The sequence below is a fragment of the Cannabis sativa genome, chromosome 5 (assembly GCF_029168945.1).
Source record: "Cannabis sativa cultivar Pink pepper isolate KNU-18-1 chromosome 5, ASM2916894v1, whole genome shotgun sequence".
In the NCBI taxonomy this organism is placed as follows: Eukaryota; Viridiplantae; Streptophyta; class Magnoliopsida; order Rosales; family Cannabaceae; genus Cannabis; species Cannabis sativa.
In genome coordinates this window covers 80,053-91,095 of record NC_083605.1, presented here as the reverse complement: position 1 = coordinate 91,095, position 11,043 = coordinate 80,053, and the positions used below count along the sequence as shown (strand labels likewise).

General features: G+C 36.3%; 1 protein-coding gene across 11 annotated transcripts; it reads left to right on the top strand.

Annotated features, from left to right (window-relative positions):
• Window positions 1-4,624: 4,624 nt before the first annotated feature.
• LOC115716030 (COP1-interactive protein 1) lies at window positions 4,625-10,565 on the top strand. 11 transcript variants are annotated; one of them, XM_061115079.1, is made up of 18 exons: window positions 4,625-4,765; window positions 4,889-5,108; window positions 5,613-5,663; window positions 5,743-5,973; window positions 6,270-6,368; window positions 6,463-6,518; window positions 6,675-6,786; window positions 7,095-7,244; window positions 7,561-7,827; window positions 8,063-8,278; window positions 8,372-8,575; window positions 8,666-8,788; window positions 8,886-9,176; window positions 9,283-9,381; window positions 9,464-9,637; window positions 9,766-9,995; window positions 10,076-10,117; window positions 10,214-10,565. In XM_061115079.1, the coding sequence occupies exons 2-17, from the start codon at window positions 4,995-4,997 to the stop codon at window positions 10,107-10,109; spliced, it is 2,451 nt and encodes an 816-aa protein (XP_060971062.1). In that variant the 5' UTR covers window positions 4,625-4,765; window positions 4,889-4,994; the 3' UTR covers window positions 10,110-10,117; window positions 10,214-10,565. The 11 variants fall into 11 exon arrangements, with proteins under 11 accessions (XP_060971062.1, XP_060971059.1, XP_060971056.1 ...); XM_061115076.1 differs by having other exon boundaries at window positions 9,763-9,995; XM_061115073.1 differs by having other exon boundaries at window positions 5,737-5,973.
• Window positions 10,566-11,043: the final 478 nt, after the last annotated feature.

Sequence of the window (11,043 nt, the reverse complement as noted above, 5' to 3'; positions counted from 1 at the left end):
GTGTTTTAAAATGAAATTTGTCAACTATTGAAAGAACAAGACAGGATGTAAATTGGCAGACTTTTGTGCTGAAAAATTGAAGGCTCGTTGTGGTGAATTATCGCCTCCAGGTAGTCACGGCGAGATCACTACAAAAATGGGGGATTTTTATCACCTACAATCGTCGCGGCGAGACTTATGGTGGTCGCGGCGACGCCTACGTACATGACAAGGATATTTTCGTCTTTTCTCAATTTTAAGTGGTAAAACTGCTTTATAAGAGGAGGATCTCAATTTTTTATGAAAGGCAATCAAAAAAGAACCCTAGAAAAACAAAAGAAGAAGACTCTTGGGGCGAGCATGGCGACTCGATCGAGTTTCCGACCTAGTTTCTTTCTCTGCTCTTTAATTTCTTTATGTTTTTATCTATCTTTAGTTTATTCATGGATTTGAATGTTGAAATTATGAACTAATTTCCTAATTTAGAGATATGATGAATATTGACTGATTTTATTCCATGTGTTAAATGTGATTTGACTATTTCTTCTTTCTTGTTCTTGTGGTTTGTTCATATGTGCACAACTTTTCAGTTCCAAAATTAACACTTAAAGGAATCAACATTCTATCGGTTAGGAAAGTCAGGATTCCATAATTGTAAATCAAGTTTCCAACCATCCATATTATTAGATTTCCAAAATAAAAGTTGTAAGAATCATCTTCTTTGAGAAAATTTCACGAGTTAATCAAAGAAATTAATAATATGAACAAGAGTTCATAATTACTCAAGTTTCAGATTGATCTACTATTGATCATCCTTGTGATATAAATTAGGTCTATATAGTAAATGACATGTTTGATAAAAACATCTTAATTAATTTCGGTCTATGTCGTATATATTTTCTATTATATACAACACATTCACTTAGATGTCATATTACATCAGTAATCCAAATCGAGATTGCTTGCACCGAATAACGGGCATCAGTGAACCATAAATCGTTGATTAAATATTCCATAACTTTAATATATTGTTGGTTATTTTATTCATGGCTAAGTAATTATAATTCTTCGTACAATACAAGTCACAACCTCGTGAATGAATTAAGAATTTTTCTATATTTATAGATAAATTATTCAATATTAGATATTAATAATTTAACATTCAAGCATGTATAAAAATGTTAAACTTTAATTTATAAACAGAAATGTCTTTACAGACTTTTTAGGACATAAACCCTAACATTCAGCTCTATAAAACACCTATCACTAAAATTCCCGACATAGTCAATGGTTGGAATTATCTGAAGAGATCAACTAATGGCAAGGCAAAGTTACAACATGCAACCAAGAGGAAAGTCCTTAACACATTAAACGTTGGTCATAATAGCTTAAACCAGTTCTAAAAGAAAAATGGAGGATATAGATCCTCGCATAACTAATGACCAAACAGCCCTCGGACCCATCGAGGAACTCGAAGAAGTTTTGTTATACCCAAATTTTGGTTGTGTATCAGGAGCTGACACATGTCCCACAAAAGAAATATGAATCAACTCAAAAAATATAATAACGACATTACATCATCAAATGCAATTAAAATAACTCGTTCCAACTAAGTACAAGTTTGATAGAAATATTTAAACTCGCTGACTGCTTAGTCTTATGCGAGACAGAATAAAACTATTAAACTAAAACTGGCGAGACATATGTTTGCCTCGGGATAGACAGAGTAATAAAATGAACAAGACAAGATATCCAAAGACCTCGTGAATTATTGATTCCCATGAGAATAAAGTGAAATTTATGACACTTAACCGTCTCGCATTTTATACAATAAAAAAGTCATCTCACAACATCAATACAAATAAAGGGGTACAACTAGATGAATTACTTCTAAACTTAGTATTTTTCTTCTCAAGACGGACAAGAAAAATAACTCATATTTGGCAAGATATAACATTCAAAGTCAGAATAACCGTCTAAAAGATAAATACAAGAAGCAGTTGGGTAGTTATTAGATATTATTACATGTGTGAATATATGAAACGTGGGGAATGTCCACGTTTCATTAGCAGTTGTAAGTGAATCAATCCCAATAAAAATAATTGCCTACCTATATTACTATAAATAGGGTCAAAGTCTGTGGGAAAAACGACGACAAAAAGAGAGAGAAAATCTTATTATTTCAAATATTGAGATTGTATTTTGTATTTCAAAAAGTATCCCTAATAATAAGGACTCGTGGAGTATGTAGGTTTTAACTACAAAACTACGTAAAATATCTGGTGTTATTTATTATCATTTAATTAACGAAAATATGCGTTAACAGTTTGGTGCTTTCATTGAGAGCCTTGGTGATAAAAATTCACAAAAATTCCTCCTCATAAACACAAATACCTACCCATATTAAATGGTTGATAACAATCAACACGACTGTAATCGTCTTGAGGAAACAACTCATCGTCCTGGCAAAGAACTCTGGGATCTCAGAGAACCAACACATTTGAAACACCACGTTCAGGGAGGAACGATGGCAACTTCAATGCTGCTGGTGATCAAATCCTAGAAAGAAGGAGTGGAGATGCCTATGATCCTACTAGATACGTACCATTGATAGAGTTAGAGAACATGAAACTTTGACAACGCTTGGCAGAATCAAACTGACAAAACTCTGAGTTGGAGCGAGAAGCCGCAACAGCCAGAGCTGCATAGGGGACAGTTCCTCAAAACTAACCTAATCCTACTATAAGGAGACCACGAAGAAGATCTCAGGGTTCCAGGACCAGAAGGCAGGATAATAACTAAGGGAATCCCCCAAACACCCAGGAGGAGCAACCTGGGAATACAAGGGAAGTGCCAATAGATAATCAACCTAACCCAAACAATTCAAGGAATCAAGAACAACGATGTGATGTTCCACAAACTTCCCATGAATTTGCAAACCAAGAGAATGAACGAACTAAAATGCCAGAATCATCTCGCATGAATGAAGAGGTGAGGCAAACTTGACTAGGAAACCAAGGATTTCCTCGTGATAATGAAAGAAATCCTGGAAATTAACCTAGGTCTAGTGGTCTTCCCCCGAGACATCCACAACAGCCTTCGCATGCGAATAGAGAAAATATGCACACTTACTTAAGTAGGAAACGTGTGTCTAATATATTTCAAAGAAGAAGACCACTGCAAGATGAAGCAAGCTCAAGCACAGGAGAATCGCGATCCCGTGGGCACAGTACGTCAAGTAGACAAACGTGAGATGGAAGTAGATCTCGACATTATTATGCTGACCAGGAGAGTATAAGTAACTCACGTAGTTACCAATCTGAAAGCTACTCAAAGACCAAGTCCGTAAGCAACTATGAACAAAGGCATCGCGAACCCGATTTACATAAGAGATTAAAATGAAGGCAGCCAGACCTTTGAGAGCACTTTAATCGAAATGCACTTGATTTGCGCAATCAACTTAACCAAAATGCAAATCAGCAACCCGTGGATCTCATTCAATTACGAGTAATTCAATTAGAGGATAAGTTTAGAAAATATCAAGATGGAGAATATGACAAATTGACAAGATACGACTCTGATGAAGAAATTGAGCCATTCCATCCTGATATCTTAAATTCATAATTTTAATACTATTATGCGAGTAAGAAATGTTTCAAATAACTTACATTGTATATTATTTCCAACCTCCTTAACAAGAGCCGCGAGCAGCTGGTTTGATAAATTCCTCACTTATTCCATAATATCCTGGGAACAGTTGTCGAGGGACTTCAAAAAGCAGTTTCAGGCTGCAAGAGACCATCGACTAGACGCGTCATCTTTGACCAACATAAAACAACAACCAGGGAAATCTCTTAAAGCGTATTCATTAATTTGATTGCTTCATGTCTTCATGGTACAAAATACTGAAAGATAATGAGTTGGATTCAAGTTATTAAAGTTTGAACTTCCATCTTGGAGCTCTCGTAGTCAACCTGGGCGCAGGACTAGTGTCCCCTCCCAGGTCGACTACTATGACTCGGGTCTACTCAACTTCGCGATGTCATCCTTTTTGCTACATGTGAAACATTAATGTCCACATTACCAAAGAATTTTTTTGGCTTAATAAAGTTATTTTAGATCCACTCGGTCCTACCAAGGTTTTTAAAATAGGTAAGGGATTGAGAAAATAAATCAAATAGCAATTAATTTACTTCTTGAAGTCAAACCATGATCAATTTTTTTGAGCCATTTAAACATATAGTTGGGATTGACCCAAATATCATCCATCTCCACTTGAATATAGATCCATCTTATCCACAGAGGCAACAAAAATGGCACCTTACTTAAAAACACAAACCTATCGTTCAAATTTAATTTAAATTTTACATTATCATTCTCATTAATCTAAACCTCATACCAAGTGGTGCATAATACTTTTTTATGTGTCAATATCTATTGGTCCAACTAAGTGTCAGTTCCTATATAATTTAACATAATAATTTTTAAAAAATATTACCAGTCAATCGCAAGACAAGATATCTAAAGGTGTTAGGGATGCCCAATAACAATACTCAAAAGAAAAGAATTGAGGGGACAAAACAGTAAATACGTGTGAAGCGTTTCGTACACGCGTCACTAGAAAAGCGTGAGTAGAGAAAATTGCCCTATAAATGGCGGGAGGCCTCCCTTCACTCGAGATTTCTCTTTCTCTCTAGCGTCAACTCTTCAATAATTGCAATTCAACCCCTCCAAAACCCTTTTATCACAAAACCTCTCACTTTTCACTCCCAAAATCTTCATCCAGGTACTTCTTCTTCCTCTCCTCACTCTCATTTCTTCTCCCTCCTTCGATTTTCGCTTCCATTTTCTCGATTCTCTCGGAAATTCTCTTCGCTTCGTCTACAACTGCAGTTTTTTCCGATTCCAGGTCTGTTTTGGTTCTATCGATCGAAACCTAGGGTTTCATTTTGACGGAAAGTAGTTATACTATAGCGGAAGAAGAGTTGAAGCTGTGACACAGCTTTTTCTCTTCGATGGAGGCCACAGCAGCCGCACGTGGTGCTCCGATGCCGATTTCGTCTCAACAGTCTCGGAAAGAGTGGCGCGCTGTCTCAGACCATCATTCGGTTCGAAACGTCGGCGATGAGGTACTTGTTTTTTCTGTCTTGATTACCTAGTGGCATTGACTTTGTTTGATTGCCAAATGAGCCAAGGGATTTAATGGTTGTGTTGCTGTTTTTTGGTTTCGTGTATTTGATTTTGTTTTAGGTCTAAATAATCAGCACACTTTATTTGCGAAATTCTTGACATTAAAATTTAACGATTGTTTTATTTTGATAAATTTTAACGATTTGGTTTACAAAGTGTTTGATATATATATACACATATATTTATACATGTTGTATCCTATGTCGTGTAAGATTTATTGGTTGTATAGTTTGTTGGTTCTTTCAGTACTAAGTAAACAGAGAAAAAGAAAGCTTTGATTTTTTCTGTAGCGTTTTCTTGGCTAATAAGAACATTACTGTTTAGTGCTTAGCTGTTTAAGTGTGAAATTTTGTTTTATATTACGTTGATGGGCACTATGATGCAAGTAATGCAATGTGTTCTTTCACTTTATATGCATCAACTGATCATATTTTGGAATATAGGAATTGGAACGGTCAAAGTTAGGACAATCAGATGAGAGAACCATTTATGAGGTAAGGATTCGGATTGTATAAATAATGCTTGTGTTTTAGTGAAACCACGTTGACATGGTTTATAATTATCAAGGTGCAGCGGGGAAGAGAGCCGCTTGATGTGGATTTCTGTTCTATTACAATCAATGGTAGCTCGAACCATGATCTCTTGCAGCAGCGGCTTCATGATGTGTCAAGACAAAGAGAGGAATTGCAACACATGGAGACTGAGCTTCGAGCTCAAATAATTGCTAGATCTGAAATGATCGAAATGCAAAATAGCTTTGACGCCCAAATTAAGGAGCATTCTAGTGCTGCTGCCAATCTTCAGGTTTTGTTCTATCTACTTCCCTTAGGTTGCAATTATAATGAAATCTATTTGAAAAAGGTTTTTACTGAGAGCAATTGTTCTGTGGATGGTTTGATTTTGTCGAACCATTCCAAATTTTAGTAGTTTAGCTTGCTGCGCACACTAGTTTTTTTTAATATAATGTGCTGTTTTTCAGATTAGATACATATTCCAATGTTTGGAACTATTTTGGGATTAGATACATACCAAACATCATTGTTGACAAGTTGATATAGATATATAGTCATTCTTAAAGGTGGATTTATCTGCTAATATAGGAGCAACTGCGTGAAAGGGATCAGACCATACACGAGCTGGAACTGAAACTGGAAGATAAAGAAAGAGAGCTACATGCTATCAAAAGAGACAATGAAGCGGTTTGTCAAATACTCACTTATTTTGATAAGAAGCTATTGTACTTGTACATTTTTACATTATAATAACTTTTCTGATATTATTTTGGTTTGCTAGGCTTGGGCTAAAGAAGACCTTCTCAGAGAACAAAACCAAGAACTAGCGAGCTTCAGGTTAATTTATATTAATTTCCACTTTTTTATTGCTAGACTTGAAATTTTCCATTTTGTGCTTTTAAGTATTTTTTTTACATTGTTCTGTGTTTATGCTGGTTTATAACATTGGAAATAAAATTTACATTGTTTCTTTTGAATATTTTCTGCTGGCAGAAGAGAGCGCGATCATTCCGAAGCTGAAAGAGCACAACACATTAAAAAGCTACATGAGCTTCAAGAGCACATTCAAGAAAAAGATAGGCAGCTTATGGAGTTGCAGGAACAGGTCTGTTTCATACGTACGCTTATGATGTACTTATATTACTCTTGGATTATGAAGCTAATTTGTTATGCCAAAAAGCGGCATTGGAAATTAAAAAATATTGAATTCCACATATTTGAGTTTAAATTAATTGCTACTAAATTGCACCAATAGTGATATGCCATGTCCTAGGGTACCATATAGCAATGCTCTCTATTTAATAATTTTGGATATCCCCAATTGTAACTCTAAATTTATAAAATCATTATTCATTTTGTAGTGGACTTAGTATTATGACTAAGTACATTGCCTAATATTTTATTATCATTCAGCATAGGATTGCTCAAGAAAACAATCTTTATAAGGATGATCGACTGAGAGAAGCCCAAGCATGGATAACCCGTGTCCAGGAAGTGGATGCCCTGCAGCAAGCTGAGCGTGCAGAACAATATAATCAGCTCTGGCTTAGTTGTCAAAGACAGGTAGGTTTCATGTTTTTCCCTTTTCCACTTAATTCTGTACTATTTATTTGGTTATCCCTTTTTCATTCGTTATAGCAGATTTGTGTCACACAATGAGTTTATGTTAAGCCCAAATTTTCTCCCTAATGTTTGTGTGAAACTTTACTTTTCCATTTTATGTCTGGAACCGCACCTTTAAATTTTGTTTCAGTTGCTGGTACAGCAGGTCGCTATTTGCTTGATTATAGAATGGGATTGATGGAGATCCCCTTTGATTTTTGTCATGTTTCATAAATTCACTTCATTAATGTTTATGTATCTGGATTGTTGATGGTAGTTTGCAGAGTTGGAGAGACATCATATGCATTCAATACAACAGCTTCAACTTGAGCTGGCTGATGCAAGAGAAAGGAGTGGTGCTTTCACTCAAGAGTCACGAGTTTCACAAGAAAATTCAAATGATGCATCTGGATATGGTCAGAATAATGGAAACCAACTAGACATGAATGGAGGTGGCACATCAAGTGGAAGCAATGCGGCCCTTTCAAATGGAAATGCTGACAATGCTACATCATTTACTTCAACTGGCAATGCATCAAGTCAGGTAATTTTATTTGCTTTTTTTCACCCCCTCTGCCGTTGTAGAACTTACTGATTGGTGAAATGCTGATTACCCTGCTGGAGGGTTTCTGATTGTTCAAAGGATGGAGTATTGCAAAATCATAGATCAGAAACCATGTTCAATGCAATAGCGATAGGAAAGTTCATAGTCTTGTTGTCTAGTATGAAGCACACAAGATAATTCCAAATATTAATTATTGTTTATCTTTAATTGTTAGGTTGATCACATTGCTGGTGTTCCCATTACTCCATCATCTTTACTTGGGATGCCTTCTTTCCTTCCTCCTGGACAGTTGGCTGCTATGCATCCATATGTTATGCATCAACAAGGGGTTGCCCACTCTGTCCAACCACATGTTCCTCAATCTCATGTTGGGCAATTCCATTCTGTTCCTGCAATGTCATCCCTGCAACAACAGTGGTCGAATCAACAGGTGCTGACTGCTGACAGATGAACACATTTTTTTAGGTGCTTTTATACACGTTAATGGATCAGACATACTGACATTCTTTGTTATATTATTTAGGCTGTATCAGAAGGTGCACAAATATCACCACAAAGTGAAATATCACCATCCCAAGCTGATCAAAACCTTGTGAGATCAGATGAAAATTACAACTACGAGATGTCTGTTAATGGACAAGCTCTTTCTGCAGATTATTTGAATGCTCACATTGGTCATCAGGCTGATCCCAACTCTGTGATCTCGTCGTCTACTGGGGAACAACAGGTTATATTAATAAAGATGCTGCTGATGCTTTTGCTCATCTTTAGTATCTCTATGTACTAATGATGTAACATTAAAATAATAATATATCAGGTTCTCGAGTCAATTGATAGGGGTTACCGCAATGCCCAATCTGAGCAGGAACTGAGACAAATTTCATCACAGTTTCAAGATGTGTTACGCCTGGAGTCACTTCAGCAGAGCACTGAAACTAAGGTTTGTGTCTTGTTGCTTTATTTTGGTTAACCTATTTTATGGAAGCTGTGGCTAGTGAGAGTAAATTGATGCTTAGCTTATCGAAATATTTGAACAGACAAATGAGCAATCTGTTATGAATGGTATTGGTGGCTTAGAGGAACAAGTTTCAACCACAGCACAATCCAGTTCTTCTGCCAATACATTAGGGACTCCGGAGAATTTTGAGGAAACTGCATTAAATAATTCTAATGATGTAGTATTGCCCGAAGCTTTTGTTTCTGGTGGACAGACAAAGTCACCAACTGTGGCAAGGACTGCAGAAGTTGTTCTTCTAGATGAAAGATCATTGTTGGCTTGCATAGTTCGTACCATTCCAGCTGGTGGTAGAATTCGGATAAGTTCAACGGTGAGCATTTATGAGTTGCTAGGTGTTTGTGGGCGGGGGCATTGGTCTTTTATGAGTATTCTTATATCTATTATTGTTTTTTTTTTGTGTACTTTGAATTGTACAGTTGCCAAATAGACTTGGAAAGATGCTTGCACCTTTACACTGGCACGATTACAAGAAAAAGCATGGAAAGCTTGATGAATTTGTGGCCAGCCACCCTGATGTGAGTTTCTTGAAACTGCCAGGTTTGCGTGGTTCCATTAATGAAAATATGAATAGTAATGAAAATGTTTCTGTATCTGCAGTTATTTGTGATCGAGGGAGATTATATTCATCTTCGTGAAGGTGCACAAAAGATGGTAGCAGCCAATGCTGCCGCTGCCAAAGTTGCTGCTGCTGCCGCCGCTGCATTGGCTCCTTACTCATCGAGTATGGCATCTGTGGCCGTTACTCCAATGGCACAGAACAGACATAAAAAGGTTCTTCCACACTTTATCTCAATATTTCTAAGCCCAACAATGCTGTTTCAAAATTTATTTAGGCGTATCTCCTACATATAAATGCAACTACTAACTAATTGACCCAACACCTGTCTCTTTTGCAGCAGAATCCGCAACCAAACGGTGTGTATTATGGTGGAGCATCTGAGGGTTTAACAAATGTTAAAATCTTAAGCAAATCGATAGATGCTCGTGACCTGAATGTCACTGAGAATAGGCCCAGTCAGCTCTTGAATGGATCAACTATGAGCGCTACTCAAAGCATAGGATCGAGCAATGGCAGATCCAGCTCAAACACTGGACTTAAGCAGCATCAGCAGCAGCAGCAGCAGGGGAGGTGTGGCTTTAGTTAAATTTTCATTCAAATCTTTTTCGGTTATTTCTTTCCTAATAATTTCGTTCGTGATTGTCTGACAGGCCAACTGGTTCTGCATTTCCCTCCAGAAGATGAAGGAGAAGGTAGCCAATGGAGTTTTGCATCAATAATGCCATCATTTTCCCTTCTCATTATTTTACTAACAGATTAGATATTCTTCTGTATATAACTTTTACTAGGTGTCGACCGGAGGAGAAAGGTGTTGTAAACCGAAAGCGGGGAGAAAATCTTGGACCAGATTGGTGATTGAATGAAGCAATAGTGGACGATCACAAAAATTTCATTGCAACTCATACAATTGTCTGATTGAAATTGTGATGATTTTTTTTTTTTTTTTTTTCAAATATGTTATTTATCTTTTGAGGAAAAGCTTAGTTTCTTGTGCGAATGGTCTAAATGATATGAATCTGCAACTCTATTCTTATCTGCGCTGAAAGCAATGTTCATGGCTCAACTGCTTGTTTGCGTTAGATATATAACTTTTGGTGAATTATTTTAACATTTTCAATTCTCATCACATTTCATCTTCTAGTTCTGTTTTTTTTATTATTATGGTTTGGAAAATGTCTAGGAAAAAATATTCTAGTCCAACTCCTAACTCAAGTAAAAGAAAAAATGGGTCACCTATTGTAATTTTAATTTGTCGACTATTAGGGAACGAGACACTTAACTAACATTGAGAACTTTTCATATTGGTGGAGTATTCACCAGAGGTACTAATTACTTATCCCTTTCTACTAGAAATTTTGTGAAAGAAGTTCTACTAGAAATATTCTTCTTATTGCTTCGAATCATATTTCCTAAAAAGTAAATCTCACTCTAATACTATGAATAAATTAAATACATGCATTAACATACAAAGACTTCTTATTTCACAACAACATAATCAACAACAAAATCACTTTCTATATGTTAGGGGTTCCACATGGAACAGAAAATGTTCCATATTAATGGATTCAGATTTATAACTATGGGTTTCAATGTACGAGACCTACAAAGCAAAGAATTA